We start from the raw sequence: 19,466 nt of genomic DNA, 5'->3' as shown, positions 1-19,466 counted from the left end.
CCCATTATATCAAAGAATTCATCTAAAGCAGTATGCAGTGCTGGAAACTTCTCTCTATTTTCTTCTAATAGCCATATTATATAGCGAGCTTCCTTCAATGACCCTGGATTATTGAAATATTCAACTATCTTTCTCTCTTCACAACTGGCGATTATGTGGTCTAGTTTATGACCATATTTCTCAACCCAGAGAACAGTTACGAGTTTAAAATCAAGCTTTTTAATAGAATCACCATGACGAGAAAAAAACATCCGTGTAGCATCCAAACCTGAAATTTAAAAAAAAATCCTTGATCAAAACATAATTATGTCTTATTATGGAGTTAAACAGGGAATGAATATACTTCTCTTAAGTATCCACTAATGGAAAAACATCCATTTTACCTTTGCTGCGAAGTTATCTTTGCTTAATAAAGCAAAACAGAAATGAATAATGTAAATAATATTTTAAGAGAAAGAATATTTTGTTGGTCAGTCGTTTCAGTCATGTCCTACTCTTTGTTTTCTTGGCAAAGATACCGGAGTGATTTTCCATTTCCTTCTCCAGCTCATTTTACAGATGAGGAAACTGAGGCAAGCAGGGTTAAGTGACTTGCCCAGGTTCATACAACAAATAAGTGTCTGAGGCCAGATCTGAACTCAGGAAGATTTGTCTTCTTGATTCTAGGCCTGGCACTCTATTCACTGTGCTATTTACCTGCCCCAACAAAAACAAAAAATAAAATTTTAAGAGAAAGCATTTGAAATACTTAGTACAATTTAAAAAAAATATTTCAAGTGCATTATCTACCTAATTTACCAATGAATTGGTTGGTTATGTTAATTTTTATCTAGTCATTAAAGCAAGTAGCTTAGGACCACAGTCTAGTTTTAGTTGCTATCCCAATTTAAGTACTTAAGTATTTTAAGTAATTAAGTAAGAAATTTAAGTTTCTCATACTTTAACTGTATACTAATGCAAACTGAATTTTGTAGAATCCAAATAGTATAAACTATAAGATTTTACTGTACTTTTATAATATATAGCACATTACATTGTCAGTGAAATCAGAAAGACAGAGTTTGGCAACATATAGTCAATATACTAAAGATGGTATTCTGGCCAACTGCTACTGCTTCTTCTACCTCCCTGCTACTTTCAAGATTTGATGGTTGTTATTAAAAGCTTCTCTCCCCATCAATGGCTCAAGCTAGTCACCACGTACCACTCTGACAGTCAACAAATCAAGACAGTAGTCAGCAGCTTAGCACACCAAACAATCAATAAATACTGATTAAGCAATTATTCTGTGACAGAAACTGTTCAGGCCCTGATATAAATTTTTTAAAAAATTAAATGAATTTTACTTTCAAAGAGATGATATTCTATTGGGGGAGATAATACGTACCTATTTAAGTATATAGAGAATAAATACAAAGTAGTTAGAGAAGGAGGGCACTAGTAGTGGGATAAGGGAAGAAGAGGCTCAAGAAAGCCTTCATGTATATAGCAGTAACAACTTTAGAAAGGTGGTAGATTTTTTTATCCAAAAAATGTCTTACTTTTCTATTCTGGTGTTCATATCTAATTACTATACTTGACTAGGTACTTAGGCGGCAGAGTCACCCTAATCAAGTCACTTAACCTCTGTTTGCTTCAATTTCTTCATCTGCAAAAATGGGCAAAATAACAGCACCTACCTACCAGGGATGTTGTGTCAAATAAGATAATATTTTTAAAGCACTTTGAAAACCTTAAAAGCGATATATAAATACTAGCTACTATTTTCACAGCTGTAGCTATAAGGAGTCTAAAAGATTCACCAGACTACTAAAGGAACTTATGACACAAAATAGGTTAAGAAACCCTAACATCATCTCCCCTTATGCTCTACAGCAACCACATGGTATTTTTCTTTTATTCAGGATCAGAATTTACTTTCGAGATAATTTTAGCCCTTTTAAAACTCCTCTTCTTTGCCAGTTTTAGCAAGAACAGTAAGCTTTTAATTTATTTGTTGAATTGAACTGACTATAAAGCTATACTTACTTTTAATAATTTTAAAGATTACTTGCAAGTTTTAAAAAAAATCTATAAAACACAATCATAAATTTACAGTTAAAAAAGGGCACTAGAGGTCATCTAGTTCCACCCCCTCAGATGTTCTGCAGATGAGGACACCAAGAACCAAACATGTTTGCCTCAAGGTCACATAGGTTGTAAACACAGATTCAAAGCAAGGAATTCAAGCTTTGAATACCATGCTGACTCCCTGCAGTATTAATTTTCTCCTAAGACCATTACAGCTCCTCATTTAAAAACCTCTATATATTACAAATAGCAAAGGAAAAAAATCAGATTGATCATTCAATATACAAAATTAGTTTCTCTAGAAGGAAGTGACATACCTAAACTATTGAGTTTCTGGATCCAGTCACGTAGTTTGGGATTTATTTCTTCAATCTCACTCAAAACATGCAGAAAAATTCTTGTGTTTACTCTATTGTTTTTCCGTATCAAATGATCGAGGAGATGTTCCACTGTTTCAGCTAGCAAACTGCCATTAAATACAGAATCTGCATAATCTTCCGTGTTTATTACCTTCCAAGAGAGCAATTCTCTGAGAAGTTTGGAAGCGTCCCGGATGCCAGATTTAATTTGATCAGCATTTTGTTTTATACACTGCAAAATCCTATCATCAGGAAATGGGCAACTTTGTACAAATCCTAAAATAGAATTAGCATACACAGCAGGATTAGCCAAGTGGAATAATGCAATCACTCATTAAATAAGCTGAGGAAGACTAACTATAACACCACATTATATAGTATGTTGTATGTGTATACATACAGTTTTTTTTAAACTTATTTTTAATTTAATAGATTTAGGATTGAAAGAAACCTTAGAGTTCATTTAGTCCAATGTCCCCTTTTTGTAATACTATATTTACTAGGTGCCAAATATTTTCTTTTTTTAATTTTTAATATAAATTTATTTATTTTTAGTTTTCAACATTCACTCCCACAAGTTTTTGAGTTCCAAATTTTCACCCCATCTCCCCCCTCCCCCGACCCCAAGATGTCATGCATTCTGAATATCCCTTCCCTTACTCTGTCCTCTCTTCTATCTCTCTCCCCTTCTCTTATCCCCTTCCCCTTCTATTTTCCTGTAGGGCAGGATAGACTTCTGTACCCCATTTCCTATATTTATTTCCCAGTAGCATGTGAAAACATTTTTTTTAAACATATGTTTTTAAAACTTTAGGTTTCAAATTTTCTCTCTTCCTCCCTCCCCACCCACCCTCATTGAAAAGGCAAGCAACTCAATATAAGTTGTACATGTGTGGTCATGCAAAACATGTCCATAGTAGACATGTTGTGAAAAACTAACTCTATTTCCCTTAATCCTATCCTGCCCTCCCATTTATTCTATTCTTTCTTTTGATCCTGTCCCTCCTCAGAAGTATTTACTTCTGATTAACCCCTTTCCCAATCTGCCCTCCTCTCTATCATCCCCCTGCTCTCTTGTCCCCTTTCCCTGTAGGGTAAGACAGATTTCCATACCCAATTGAATGTGTATGTTATTCCCTCCTTAAGCCAAATCCTATGAGAATAAGATTCACTCATTCCCTCTCACCTTCCCCTGTTTCCCCTTCCACTATAAGAGACTTTTCTGTTGTTTTTTTTGTGAGATAATTTACCCCATTCTACCTCTCCCTTTCTTCTTCTCCAAATATAATCCTCTCTCATCCCTTCATTTTATTCTCCAGATATGACCTCTTAATCTTCAACTTACCCTGTGCCCTCTATCTATCTATCTACATATATACATACATATAATTTTTTTCCTCCAACTACCCTGATACTGATAAAGGTCTCATGAGTTATAAATATCATCTTTCCATGCAGGACTGTAAACAGTTCAATCTTAATAAGTTTCTTATGATTTCTCTTATGTTTACCTCTTCATGTTCCACTGGAGTCCTGATTTTGAAAGTCAAATTTTCTATTCAGCTCTGGTCTTTTCATCAAGAATGCTTGAAAGTCCTCTATTTCACTGAATGACAATTTTTCCCCCTGAAGGATTATACTCAGTTTTGCTGGGTAGGTGATTCTTGGTTGTAATCCTATCTCCTTTGCCCTCTGGAATATTATATTCCATGCCCTGCGGTCCTTTAATATAGAGGCTGCTAAATCTTGTGTTATCCTGATTGTGTTCCCACAGTACTTGAACTGTTTCCTTCTGGCAGCTTGTAATATTTTCTCCTTGACCTGGGAACTCTGGAATTTGGCTACAATATTCCTAGGAGTTTTCCTTTGGGATCTCTTTCAGGAGGAGATCTGTGGATTCTTTCAATTTCTATTTTGCCCTCTGGTTCTAATATATCAGGGCAGTTTTCCTTGATAATTTCTTGAAAGATGATGTCTAGGCTCTTTTTTTGATCATGGCTTTCAGATAGTCCAAGAATTTTTAAATTCTCTCTCCTGGATCTATTTTCCAGGTCAGTTGTTTTTCCAATGAGATATTTCACACTGTTTTCTAATTTTTCATTCTTTTGGATTTGTTCTACTGTGTCATGATTTCTCATAAAGTCACTATCTTCCAATTGCTCTATTCTAATTTTTAAGGAAGTATTTTCTTCAGTAAGCTTTTGGACTTCCTTTTCCATCTGGCCAATTTTTCTTTTTAGGGCATTTTTCTCCTCATCGGCCCTTTTGGACCTCTTTTGCCATTTGGGTTAGGCTATTTTTTAAGGTGTTATTTTCTTCAGTATTTTTTTGGGTCTCCTTTAGCATCACTCTCAGTTTTTCCTCTATTTCTCTAACTTGCTTCTCAAAATCGTTTTTGAGCTCTTCCATGGCCTGGGACTGATTCACATTTTTCTTGGAGGCTTTGGATGTAGGGGCTTTGACTTTGTTGTCTTCTGGTTGTATATTTTGGTCTTCTTTTTCACCAAAGTAAGATAATATAGTCTGACTCTTTTTGCCCTGCTTGCTCATGATCCCGGCCAATTACTTGAGTTTTAAACTCTTCCTTATGGTACGAATCTGCTTCCAATGTGGAGAATGTACTGTCCCAAGCTTCGGGGGTTTGTACAGCTGTTTTCAGAGATACTTGTAGGGACCTGTAAATTTTCAGTTCTTCCAAGGTGGTATGACAAGGGGCAAGGTGTTTACTCCTTTCCTGGCCTGCGACTACAAGCACTCCTTTCTGTCCTTTAACTGTGAGGAGGGGCTTCTCTCTGCAATAACTACAAGCTCCACCAAGCCAGCACTCCTCCTCACCCCAGCACCACTGCCCAGAACTGTGGCCCAGATCCAAACATGGGCAAAGGAAGAGATTCCTGCCTCAGCACTGGCAAAGAGATCCCTGCAATCCCTCTCTGATCAGCCACTGCATTCCCCCTCAGTCTGTGGGCCGGAATCTCGGGGAAGCAGCTGCCCCCCCACAGGGCCATGCTCTTGGGGAATGGAGCTGAAACCCTGCCTTCCTCTCTCAGGCACCAAAACAGACTTTTCCCACTGACCTTCTAATTTGTCTTTGGCATTGGTGGATTGAGGAATCTGGAAACCTCCACAGCTGCCCGAGATTCAGTCCTCTGAGGCCTGCTCCAGGTTTGCTGCAGCCTGTGTGCCCACGCTGCGGCCTGTGCACCCACGCTGTGCTGCGCTGCGCTCCCAGCCCAGCGCGACACACGTTTCTGATCATCCACCTTGTCTTGGGCTGGAAATTTGTTTCACTCTGTCTTTTTGTGGGTTCTGCTGCTTCAGAATTTGTTTAGAGCCATTTTTTATGAGTATTTGGAGGGGTTTGGAGGAGAGCTCAAGCAAGTCACTGCTTTCACTCAGCCATCTTGGCTCTGCCCCTCGATGACGGTGCCAAATATTTTCAAAGAAATACATCTCCCTTTCTGTATTGCTGGCTTCATTTTATATACCACTTAATAAACTACTATAAATGTTAGATAAAAAATGAACTTTTTAATACAGAACAACAAATAAGTCAAATGGGAATAACTACTGAAAGTACTGTAGATGTAGATGTAGATTTAGAGCCACTGGCAGAAAATTTTTATCAAAATAAAAGTGACAGACAAAAAAGGTAATTTAGAATTTCATGAATTAAAATTTTTTTTACTAGCTGCATTTTTACATAAAAAGGCCATAAATTTTAAACCTAAGAAAAATATTTATGGACACTTGACCATATTATCAAAAATATTAGCTTATAAATAAGCGATTAGAACAATTTACCTAAGTGAATTCTGAGGTGCAGAATGTTTCCATTTTTTGGGGGGGGGGAGGCCCACTAGGCAATGGGGTTAAGTGACTTGCTCAAGGTCACACAGCTAGTAAGTGTCAAGTGTCTACGGCTGGATTTGAATTCAGGTCCTCCTGACTCCAGGGCCGATGCTCTATCCACTGCACCACCTAGCTGCCCCGAATGTTTCCATTTTTAAAAATAATTCTCAATTATTCTTCAGGCTGTGCACCAGAGCAAGAGGATGGCATTCTAATTGGTATTAGTATAGAAAGTAACAATAAACAGATTTCTGATGACTAGCTAATGCTGAATGTGACAAAATCAGTAAGATCCATTATTTTTACTTTTCTTAAAATATAAGGTTAACCAAGAAATAATAAAGTTCACAGTACAATGACTGCCAAAGTAAAGTTATCATGGTATATGGAATATTTTATCTTTAAAATGTGAGTCAAGAGCTTTCAACATAGGGTAGATAACTTTAATGGAGTATCTGTCTATTTGAATTACTCTGAATTTTGCTAAACTAACGCTTTCTCTTTTCTGCAATACTTGTTAACATATGTTCTTTATTGGCTTGCTTGTGTAGATGAGACACTAGAATAGCCAGCCAATCAACACTATGTGCTATGCACTGTGCTAAGCACTGGGGACACAAAAAGGAACAAAAGACAGTCCCTGCCCTCAAGGAGTTCACAATCTAATTAGGGAGACAACAAGCAAACAATTACGTACAAACAAGCTATATTTAGGATAAACAGGAAAAGAATAAGAGAGAGAAGGCACTACAATTAAGATGGATTGAAAAACGCTTCTTGCAAAAGATGGATTTAAGCTGGAACTTAAAAACAAGCCAGGGAAGCTAGAGGAAGTAGGGATGAAGAGAGCATTCCAAGCACAGGGACAGTCAGAGAAAGTGCCCAAAGCTGAAAGATGGGGATATTGTTACTGGAACAACAAATGGCAGGGAATAAGGGTTAAGAAGACTGGAAATCTAGGAGGGGGCTAGGTTATGATGGGCTTTAAACTCCAAAAAGAGAATATTGCATTTGATCCTGGAGGCAATAGAGAGACACAGAAGTTTAATGATTAGAGGAGTGATATGGATGGAGCTGTACTTTAGGAAAATAACTCTGGTGGCTGAATCAAGTATGGATTGGGGTGAGAAAAGACTTGAGGCAAGCAGACCCATCAGTAGGCTATTACAGTAGTCTGGGCATGAGGTGATAAGGGTCTACACCAGAATGGTGGCCATGTCAGAGAAGAGGATATATTTAAGAGATGTTGTTGCACAGGTGAAATTGACAGGCCTTGGCAATTTGGATTTGGTGAGTGGATATGGATTGGATATGAGGGGTGAGAGAGAGAAAAGTCAAGGATGACTCCTAGGTTGCAATCCTGAGAGACTTTCTACGGTATCAGGGAAGAAGGGGTGAATTTTGGAGATAAGATAATGAGTTTTGTTTCAGATGTACTGAGTTTAAGATCTCTCTTGGACATCCAGTTTGAGATATTTGAAAGGTAGTTGGAGATGTGAGACTGGAAGTCGGCAGAAAGTTTAGGGAAGGATAGGCATATGTGAGAAATATCAGCATAAAGACAGTAGTTAAACCTATGGGAGCTGATGAGATCCAAGTGAAATAGTATAAAGGGAGAAGAGAAGACGCAGGACAGAACCCTGGGGGACACCTACAGTAAGCAGGTGTGGGTCTGATGGAAGATCCAGCAAAGGAGGTAGCAGGAATAGCTGGAGAGGATAGTGTCCTCAAAACTCAGAGAGAGAAGAGTATCAAGGTAAAGAGAGTGATCAAGTGTCAAAGGCTACAGAGAAGTCAAGGAGAATGAGGATGAAGAAAAACTGATTTGATTTGGCAACTAAAGAGATCATTAGTAACTTTGGAGATAATGGAATGATAAGGTGGGAAGGCATACTGCAAGAGAACAGAAGGAGAGAAAGTGGAGGTACCTACTGTAAATGGCCTTTTTGGGGAGTTTCATTATAAAGAGAGAAAGGGAAACAGGATGACAGTTAACAGGGATGGAAGGATCAAGTGAGTTTTTTTTTTTCAGGGATAGGGGAGACATAGGCATATTTGTATGCAGCAGGGAATGAGCCAGCAGAGGGGGAAAGATTGATAATATGTGAAAGATTAGAGATGACAGAAGGGGCATTCTATTAGAGACAGAATGGAATTGGATCACATGAACAAGTAGAAGGGTTAGACTTGGTAAGGGGTAAGGCCACTTCATCATGTCAGAAAGGGATGAAGGACGGGATAAGGGCTGAAAGCATCTGAGTGATAAAGGGAGAAGAGGGAGAGCTCTCAGCAAATGGTCTCATTTTTTCTGTAAAATATACCAAGGTCCTCCGCTAAGTGAGTGAGAGGTGGGGGAGCCACAGGAGGTCTGAGGAGGGATAAAAAGGGTTGGAAGGTCCACGGTGAAATGGGATAGTGAGCTGATAAGGGAGATATAGTAGGAATGATTAACAGCAGTTGAAAAGCCCTTTAATTAGGGAATAGGATCTTGATCTTAAAAGAAGAATGAAAAGAGGGGGAAGAGAAATATATTAGGAAGGAAAGGAAAGGAAGGTTAGGGGAAATTATCTCATTTAATCAGGATGTACAAGCAGACATTTATACAAACAAAGTGGAAAGGCTGGGGCATCGGGGGAGCAGCTGATACCTGAACTTCACTCTTACTTATCAGAAGAGAAAAACAGAAGTATATTACACTCAAAAGGGAAATAGGTAGGGAAGGGAAGAAAGGAGAAAGGAGAATTAGAGAATAAGGGGGACTTAGTCCTAAGCAAAACAAATTCTAAGGCTGTACAAAAATATTTATAGCTCTTTTTGAGGTAGCAAAAATGGGAATATGAGGGGGTGACCATAAACTGGGGAATGGCTGAATATGTTATGTTGTATAAATATTTTAGAATACTATTATGCTGAATATAAGAATACTCTTATCAGCATAATGACTAACTAAAATAACAGAGGACTCATGATGAAATATGCTACCTACTTTCTGATGGAGGTGAAGGACTCCGAATGAAGAATGAGAAAAATTTTTTTTTGCACATGGACAACTGGAAATTTGGTTTGAATGATGTTTGTAATAGATTTTGTTTTTCTCGTGTTCTCAATAAGGGAAGGGAGTTAAAGGGGAGGGTGGGGAATAGTAAGAAGATGGATTTTTGGCTGAAAACAAAATATTTTAAAGAATTTTCAAAAAGAAAGATAATGAGTTTTGCTTTGGACATGTTGAGTTTAAGAAGTCTATGAGGCATACAGTTCAAAAAGGCAATTGGTGATGTAAGACCAGAGGTCAGGAGAGAGCTTAAGGCTGGATATATAGATCTTAGAATCATCTGCATAGAGAGGTTAATTGAATCCATGGGAGCTGACCAAGCAAAACAATATAAGGTGGAAGAAAGAGGACCAAGGACAGAACCTTAGAAGACACCCAAAGTTAGCAGGCAAGACCTAGATGAAGATCAAGCTAAAGGAATACTAAAAAGAAGCTGGATAGGTAGAAGAACTGGGATAATGCAGTATCATAAAAATCTAGAGACTTCTCTCTAGAATAGCTAAGAAAAGAGACTGATAAGGCTGCCAAGAGGTTGATAAGGATAAGGACTGAGAAAAGACCATAAGATTTGGCAATTAAGAGATCACTGGCAACTTTGGAGAGAGCAGTTTTAGTTGAATGAGAAGGCCAGAAGCCAGATGGCTGAAGAGTTTAGAAGACAGTGAGAGGAAAAGAAGTAGATGGGTTGAAGTGGATGGGATTAAGGAAGCTAGCAGCAGGGAATGGGATGAATATGGCGAAGTGATGATTATGCTAACCACAGAGGAATGAGTCCAGAGGATGAGACACTGGGTAGAGATCTGTTAAGAGAGAAAAACGATTAGATTACTGAGGTCTAATTAATCTAATTAGACTGCTCCTTCCACCTCCAACCTGGTTGCAGGTAGTTATGTTTTATCATGCGAAACCTAGCAGGTAGGAGCTGGTGACAGCACGGCTTGGGAGCTTCCGGACACGAGGCAGGAGCTGACAATTCTGGGTTTATCAGATCTGACAAAGTCCTTCAGAGCACTGAAGAAAGCCCACAAGAAGGCATTCTGTATCTCAGGATGATGTAGAAACAGAACATCCTCAATGGTATGTGGTACGATTCTTATTTCCAATCCAAGTTCCCTTTTCTGGGTAGTGAGGTGAAGAATAGGCACAAAATGCTCATACACTGTTAGATGTGGTCACTATGAAATTGTTTTTGCTGAACTGTTTTTCTTTGTTAGAGGGAGGACTCATGACGGAGTAAGTACTTATGGGAACTTCATTCTACTTCATATACTACATACATACTAATTCATATACACACTACTTCATAGTATGCTCCCTTATGCTCTTAGATGATTCTCTAATAATTTCTTAGCCATAGCCCAAGAAGGATATTCAACAAGAATGTGCAATGAGAAGATGATGGGTTGATTCAGGTTGATGAAAGGCTGTCTTGCCTGAGTTGCTCATCATGGCCCTGCTAGCCAAGCTTCCTATTTGGTCCTGACCTCTGATTTCTTCATAGGTGATAAAGAGGCATAGTGGCTAGAGTGCCAGACTGGAGTGAGGATGCCAAGATGAGTTCAAATGCTGCCTCAGACAAACTCAGCAGTGTGATGTTGGGAAAATCACTCAACTTCTCAGTTTCTTCAACTATAAAATGGGGATAATAACAGCACCTGCCTCACAGGGTTATTATAAGGATTAATGAAGATATACAGATATAGATATAAATATATATATGTAAGTGTGTAAACTTTCAAGCGCTATATACATGCTAGTTATTATTGTAGTTGTTCAGTGTGTGAAATTCTTGGTATGGAAGCTCTTTCTACCCATGCAGATCAGAAACCTACAGCTGCCTGGAGCACTAGAGGTTAAATGACTTGTCCATCATTGAATAGGACTTGAACTCAGGTCTTCTTAACTACAAGGCTGGCTATCCATGTAGCATACCAGCCTGCCTAACTCAGGGTTTCTAATGTTCTAATGTTCTAATGTTACCGCTAAGTTCAAATGAGAAAGTATTAATTTGAGAAGTGAAGCCATTAAAATTTAAGCTCCTTATGGGTAGGAATTGTTTCTTTTTTTTTTTTATATTTGCATACCTGGCATCTAGCACAGTTTCTAGAACAAAGCACTCTAAAAAAGCTTCTTAACTGGTTAGTACATTGCTAGTGATCACTGTCTAAAGTCTGAACTAGAAACCAATATAATTACCAAAGATATACCCAATTACATAAGACTATCTGATGCATAAATATATTATTCAAACAAATACCATGAACTTCTGCGTACCTTTATGGTCACTATGCTTAGATGAGCTGCTTTCTCTAGTATTTTCTTCCAGTCTCTCTCTTGCTATTTTTCTTGCTTCTTTTTTTTGAAGTTTTCTTTTTACTTTTCTTTCTTCTTTAACTTTTAACTTCTCTACACTAATAAACATTACCAGTTAATGAAAATTAGTTGATGCATAAACAATAGGCACATATATCTCTAGGATAATTCTCTTCAAGTTTTAAATTTCTTAGAGATTTACCAAAAGCTCTTCTTCAAACATTTTTGAAATGCAGAAAAGATACTTTAAAATAGCACAATCTAGAAAACTGAATTTAACACAATTGTATTCTAATTCTAGTCTCTCATCTACTGATCATTCAGTTAGAATTCTTACCTAGAACATTTCTGCTTCATGACAGGTCTTGGTGGATCCCTTTCTTTTGTGACTCTATGTTCAAACTTCAAATAAATAAAGGAAAGATAATATCTAGAATTTCCATATAGTTATTTAAACAGCAAAACACACATCAGAAAAACATTAAATATTTCAGAAGTTCACAAAATAAATAGTAGAAAACCCATAATGATTAACCAATGAAAAACCCCTGAAGAGTTAAGTGAAGGTACGCCGTAATCAATTTAACTGTAAAGATGAAAAATAAAAGAATGCCCTACCAACTACTTAAGTTACGAGTGACAAGTTTTTAAAGATAAATTCTAGTTTAGGAAAATTATTCCTGCTAAAATTATCCTCTAAAGAGAATAAAGGTGGAAGTGCTACTCTTCTATTCTTAAGAACAAAATGATTATGAAAACAAAGTTGACAATAAGAATAAAACAAAAACAGAAAAAACCTTTTCCTCCCTATAATAATGAATAATGCACAAAACAAAAACACACCACATTCTTTAACAGCTGCTTTTCATAATTCACAGATAAAGGCTTAACTTAACTTTTTAAAAGACCAAGAATTCCTTATGTCTCCCGAAGAACCTGCTTCTCTCACAAGATATCAGAAAGCTATCGCAGGTTTTCAGTCATAAGAATCTTTTCTAAACTAAGGTTCACAAGCCTCCACCAACGTGTTTACTTTTACTAGTGAACTAGAGAGCAAACTTAGTAAAACCAAAGCATTTGATAAAATAGCATAGTAATAAAATAACCACAGGATATTCCCTTCATAAACTTTGAGCACATTTTCACAAATAAACACACTTTCAGTGGGAAGAATGGGCTTACATAAGGAACACATTTGGGTACACATGGCCAGGGCCTACATGCAGATGAAGGGGAAGGGGATAAGTATTTGTATAGCACCTACTACCTGCAAGGCATTGTGATGACAGCTTTTACAAATATTATCTCATTTAACCCTGACTACAATCCTGTGAGGTAGATGCTATTATTATCCTCACTTTGCAGTCAAAGAAAATAAGGCAGAAAGAGGTTACGAGACTTGCCTAGGGTCACACAGTAAGTGCCTAAGGTTGGAATTGAACTCAGGTCTTGCTGACTCTAGGCCCAGTGCTCTATCTACTGCTCCACCCAGCCACCTCAACTCCTGCCTCTGCCACTGCAGAGCTACTGGCATCTTCTGAAGGCATAATCAAGTTAACTCTTTGTCCTCTGCTGTTTGTTCATGGGCATCATGTCTTCCCTCCAGGTCACTGTCAGGATCACTTAATATCCTGTCCAAAATTCACTAGGAATGCTGTGGTTAGTAAGCTTTCTCCTGGAGGGGAGGACACTGCCCTTTCAGCCTCCAACTGTGTCCTGACCACAGCCATCAGATGAGGTACATGTTCTCTGTTCAGTAGGGGTTTGTGCTGGGGAAGACTACAGGTCTCCTCAGTTGGTTCTCTTAGCCAGTGGCTATGAAACTCTTTCCCCCTTAGTTCAGTTGCTCAAATAAGATAACAAATGCCCAGGCTGAAATCATGTTTTATATTTGAAATTTGATTTTAACTACTCACTCTTATTCTATCTCTTTTGAGTCCCTCATTTCTACTCTTACTGTCATAAACTTATTTTAGTTCTTCATGTCTTACCATATCATGACTGAGAAAACTATCCCCAAAACTCTATTTCCTTAAACAAACAAACAAAAAAAGCTGAATGAAATTGTCACAAATAAACTCTTCTAAAACATTCCTCCCTTCCATGTAAATTATAAAGGCTTGATTAGTTACATTAGGCAGGAAAGGCTGGTGATTTCTCCCTCCACTTCTCCCAGCAACAAATCATAATCTATTCTCTCTACACAGCAGAGAAGCAAGTAGTTAAAAGCAGAGATCAAAGAGCAGAAGTGATTCTGGCTTGGCCACCTGCTATCTTCTGTGAACAGCCTGGGTGAAAGGAATCATCTCCCAGGCACTGGCTGAGCTTCATAACCACTGGCTGAGAACTGACTGAAGAGAGCTAGGGTGCTCCCCTACAGAAAAGAGATGCTGTCCACCACAGCACCCCTTTGGAGGATAGTGGGGAGAGCAACAGGGAGTTCTGAATACTGCACCTCAGTGTGAAACTATATTACTTTGGTTCAGCTGAGGTCCAGTGGGGGACAGAGTGCTGGTTGAGAGAGAGGTTTATTAACTACAGCATTACCCAGGATGGTAGAAGTGTCTGAAAAAGCTATAATCTTTTCTGTTGCTGTGTGGTGGAAAGAACAGTAAGTGACTGAAAATAACGGAACATCTGCTAAAGCAATGAAATCTGCTGAAGAACAGCAAACATGAAGCCTGGTGGGGAGCATCTGAGGAGTGACGCCTGGCCAGGAGGAAGTCTCACAGAAGACAATGGCGGCTCTGCGTCACCAGAGGCATGAGCGGCCCCTCGGTATATGTGCCCTGATCCCAGGAATGTCCTACACAACTCCTATGCATGTCCTCTCTTCTCACTGAGGGTGTCTATTGTGGGAGGACACGCTCAAAGAGGGGAGGAATTCTCTAGTGTCATTTTATTATCATGCTATTTTATTAAATGCCACTGCTTTGAAATAAGTGTATTTTTTTCTGGTCTTCAAAGTATAAACTGAGGTAATTTGGCAGGGGGAAGAGGAGGGGTCCACTAGCAAGTGAGTCACAGGGGCTACATGTAAATATTATCAATTTACTCAGATCCTGCTTTTAGGAGATACTTACTTCACATTTAATATGACCAGTTGCACCAAAGATAACAATCTTAGAAATGATACCCCTACAGTCAGGAGTAAGGCATGTTCCTTGGAGAAAATCCTGTATAATGGAAATAGGAAATATAACATCAAAGTGAAATGAAATTAAATTATATCTTCTGAACTAAAAATAGAACATAAAAGGCAAGAAACTTCAAGGAAAAGACTACTTAAGAAAATACAAAGGACATGCATGTCATAAAGACATCATGTATTCTTTTATTTCCAGTTTTATAGAACTTAAGTTCAAAGTTATATGACAAAATACAGCTAACACGCTGTGGGAAGTTTTCTTATACAAGTTTCAAGAGGCTGAATCTTGGAACAACTCAAGTTGACTATGCAAACATAGGTTTCACCTGTGCCCCAGAGGCCAGTATTTCAGGGAAGTAAGCAGGCTCTATTTTTGGAACCTTCTGCTCCCTACAGCTAGTTGTCAGTACTTTTTTTTTTTTAAAGGATTCTGCTATTTGTGGCTTGGGTGAAAAGCCCTTATGTTCCCTCATCCTGTCTGTTTTGTAGACTTCTAGTAATTTCTAAAAAAAAAAAAGTTCAGTCATAGGCATAATGAAAAGTGAACTCAATTCCAATTCTGAACTCAGTAAAAAAAACTTACATATTTCTCCAGAAAGAGCTGTAATAAATACTCTGAAATCATACAATTCTTCTGAAGGAAGCCAAGTTTATATTAATTATTCTTACACATTTGCATTAAATCCCAAACACATCTGTTTCACTTATCAAAACATCTTGTTACAAATCCTGAATGACATAATTGTTTATCCTCTTTTTTTAAAAAATGGAGAAACTGAATATTTTAATTACTACATATGGCTCTCTAACAGATGCCTTAACTATGTTTAATATCAAATTTATTTTTTTAAAAGATTCTAATATCTCTCATATAAACAAAGTGATGATTTATGTGAACTCATGCAAAGTGAAGTAAGTTAAACCAGGATAAGAATTCATACAATGACCATAATACAAAGGAAACAACACTGAAAAACACCAGAAATCTGATCAATGTAGCAACCACATGTCAGTTCTGGGGACTTTTTCCTCTTAGGAGAAAGGCAATGGATCACAAGTGTAATAGAAAGCATTAACAACGTGTTCATTTGTTTTGGAAAGTGATAGCAAAACATTTTTAAAATATCAGTAATGATTTTTTTTAAACAAATTCATTTTTGGACAAGTTAAATTTGAAATATTAGGGCAACATCCAGATGAAGCTATACTGTGGAAAGCAGGAAATGTGAATCTGGCACTCAAGAGGGGTCCCAGATGGACGTACACTGAAGTGGATCTAGAATAAGAAGAGCCCCAAGAAGACAGTCTTGGGGAAAATTTACTTTAAGAGGATGGGAAGTCAGCAAAGGAGAGAAGGAGCTGTCAGAAAGGCAAGAGACCCAGGAAAGTATGAAGTCAAAGAAACTAAGAGAGATGAGAGAGATCAACAGTGCTATTACTAAAAGAGGTCAAGTAGGTTGTGACACAAAAACCATTGATTGAATTATGTGCTAAGGCGATTATTAGTGAACTTAGAGGGAGAAGTTTCATTAGAAATGTGAGAACAGAAGTCAGATTACAAGAGGATAAAGACAGTGAGTGATGAAGTGGAAACAACACGTGCTAATATATGGTGGATATATAAAATTGTCTTTTACAACTGGAAGCATACTGAGATTACCAAGTGTCAGTGTAAAATGTAATTTCGTTTTTCACTTTTTTCATTGTTCATAAAATCTTCGTTAAATGTTTTAAACGTTTATAAGACCATATGTTTAGACCTGGAAGAGCTGGAAGGTTATCTGGTCTAGTTCTCTCATTTTAGAGATAAGGAAACTAAGGCCTAGAGAGGAACTGACTTGTTCAAAGAGTTTTTTCAACCTGACAGATAAGATATTAATTTTTTTTTTACACAAGTCCTACATTAAAACCAAAATAAACACAGAGCAAATCAGGATCTTTAACAAAATGTATTTTCTTTGAGATCCTAAGTTTTAAAACTAGTGTTAGTTAATGAAATTTGAAGTAAATTATTTGCTATTGTATATTAAAAAATCAAAATAAAAAAAATCTTGACTGCAAAAGGACTTAAAAGACCTGGGTACTCAGTATGCCATTTTAAGAAATCTGTTTTCTAGAACTCAAAATTTTAGAAACGAATGTTAGAAAGTGTTTCTGTGTGCAATTGGGAAATGAGATACACAGGGTATAGAAGGGGTATAGAAATCTATCTTACCCTACAGGAAAATAGAAGGTGAAGGGAATAAGTGGCGGGGGGAACAGAAGGGAGAACAGATTGGGTGAGGGTAGAATCAGAATGCAGGCCATCATGGGATGGGGAGAAAATCTGGAACTCAAAATCTTGTGGAAGTGAATGGTGAAAACTAAAAATAAATAAATTGGGGGAACAAAAACAAAAACAAAAACTGTTCCCTTAGCACCTAGTATGATGTCTAGTAAGTAATTTTCAATAAACATTAAACATGTAAAAAAAAGATATCTGCTTTCTACTTTATTGTTAAAGCTCTTTAGCTTAATTAATGATGAAAATGCCCTAATCTAGAGCAGAGATGTCAAATAAGTGGCCTGTGGGCCAGCTGTGGCCCACAAAACTCCCAAGTATGGCCTGAACCAGATTAAAATGTAAATAAGAGATATTTAACAAAATACATTAAAATGTAATAAAACTAAGATAATATTACATTTTAAAACTATGTCAACATGTAGCTTAAAGGGATCCTCACATACAGATTACTGGTTCCTGTTTCTATTTGAGTTTAACACCACTAATCTACAGGATGATATTATTTTAATAGGGATAAATATAAAGCCTTACATTTGGGTTAACAAAATCAAGTTGTCTATAACAAGTAGACATGGCTAAACACCATTTCATCTAAAAATGATCTGGAGGTTTTAATGGATTGCAAGCTCAATATGAATTTTGTGTTGAAACGGCAACAAGAAAGCTAATGCAAACTTAGGCGGCATTAAGAAAGGCAGAGCATTCAAAGTGACAATGCCACTCACTCTTCTCTCAATTTGGAATATTATGTTGAGTTCCGAGACCACTTTTTAAGGCCACTGACAGGCTAAAGAACATTCAGAGAAAAGAAGGCAGAATTGTGAAGGGCCTCAAGTTTATGCCATATGAGGAAGGGTTATAGGACAGAGGTATTTAACATGGATGAGAGAAAATGAACATAACAGCTGTTGTCAAGTATTTAAAGAGAAAACTAACATTCTGAGTTATCAAAAAGTGGAATGGCTTATCTCAGAGGTTGTATATAACAACTCACTAAGGGTCTCCAAGCCAAAGCTGGATAACTCCTTGCTGTGTATGTTGTAAAAGAAGTCTCTTCCAAGTGTAAGATTTTTTAAGTGTTAACAAAACATAAAGTACACAGTTCAGAAATAAACTCAGAATCTCTTTCCTTTAGAAAGTCATAAGTTGGGGCAGCTAGGTGGTGCAGTAGATAGAGCTCCAGCCTTGGAATCAGGAGAACCAGAGTTCAAATCTGGCCTCAGACACTTACTAGCTGTGTGACCTTGAGCAAGTCACTTAACCCCAATCGCCTCACAACAACAACAAAAAAGTCATAAGTATGTGCAACAAGAATATTAAAAACATCCAGAAAATTGTATGTCTTACCTTGTCATTTTTATCATTGAAAATTGTTGTTTTTAATTTTTTCCAACAGCTAATGTGAAATTCTACTCTACAAAATTGGCAGCAGTTAATTCGTATAAAACCCTGAAACCCAAAAGAATGAACATTAATTCATATTTGAATGTAGGTATTATTGAGTATTGTACACATCTAGTGAGAAAAACTAAAAAAGTCTATTTAGATGTTTCCAAAATTCCATTATGGTATCATAAATAAGTTTATTACTCAATAATTAGATATTATAATTATAAATTCCCTGTGTTCAGAGACCATGTTATTAGAATTAATTTGTATTTCAATAAATACCCGATAGATATACACTATGTATTTCAATACAATAAACTTTATCTTTGGCATCTATGACAGAAGCATTAGCAGAAGTAGAATGCATAGAACAAGGGAGGCAATAGTCCCACTGTATTATGACTTGACCACATAAGAAACATTAAATATCATGTCTAATTTTGGCAGTGCATTTTGGAAAGGACATTGAGAAGCTAGAAGGTGTACAGAAAAGAGTGACCAAGATAATGAAATTTGCAATAATCCTAATGATCTAGTGAAATAACTAGGGACATTTAGTCTGAGAAGAAAAGATGCAGGTATGGAGAAGGACATGCTATCAGTTTTCAAATATCTGAAGATTTATTACATGGAAGAGGGATTAGACTTAATCTACTTGGCTTTGGATGGGAAAATTAGGAAAGCATATTTCTGGCTTATTATTATAAAAACTTGTAAGAAAATTACATTAATGGTTCAGGTAAGGTTTACTAAACAACTACTAAGATTCCTTCCAAATTTGAAATTTTATATTGTACTTACAAATCTGATATAAAATTATCATATATAAAATATCATTATCATCATGTATTATTATATCACATATAAAATTGTGTATCCATAATTGTTAACATACCCATGCAAATGTGAGTCACCAATAAAACTATCATTTTGTTTTCTGGGTTCTAATTAGAAATCAGAACTTTTATGAGATATGGTATAGAAGAATAAAGTAGATTA

General features: G+C 37.0%; 1 protein-coding gene across 5 annotated transcripts in view; it reads right to left on the bottom strand.

Annotated features, from left to right (window-relative positions):
* The window catches only part of TTC3 (tetratricopeptide repeat domain 3), a 201,205-nt gene that overhangs the window by 103,309 nt on the left and 78,430 nt on the right, over positions 1-19,466 (bottom strand). For all 5 annotated transcript variants that reach the window (XM_078146523.1, XM_078146524.1, XM_078146522.1 and 2 more), the window contains exons 23-28: positions 18,426-18,527; positions 14,730-14,822; positions 11,984-12,048; positions 11,608-11,744; positions 2,388-2,705; positions 2-268 (exon numbers count right to left, since the gene is read on the bottom strand). In XM_078146523.1, the coding sequence (XP_078002649.1) occupies positions 2-268; positions 2,388-2,705; positions 11,608-11,744; positions 11,984-12,048; positions 14,730-14,822; positions 18,426-18,527 (982 nt within the window). The remainder of the gene's footprint in view (position 1; positions 269-2,387; positions 2,706-11,607; positions 11,745-11,983; positions 12,049-14,729; positions 14,823-18,425; positions 18,528-19,466) is intronic.

Source organism: Phascolarctos cinereus, unplaced genomic scaffold (assembly GCF_003287225.1).
Source record: "Phascolarctos cinereus isolate Bilbo 61053 unplaced genomic scaffold, phaCin_HiC Scaffold_726;HRSCAF=1367, whole genome shotgun sequence".
Taxonomy (NCBI): Eukaryota; Metazoa; Chordata; class Mammalia; order Diprotodontia; family Phascolarctidae; genus Phascolarctos; species Phascolarctos cinereus.
This window is presented reverse-complemented; position numbering and strand designations above follow the sequence as displayed.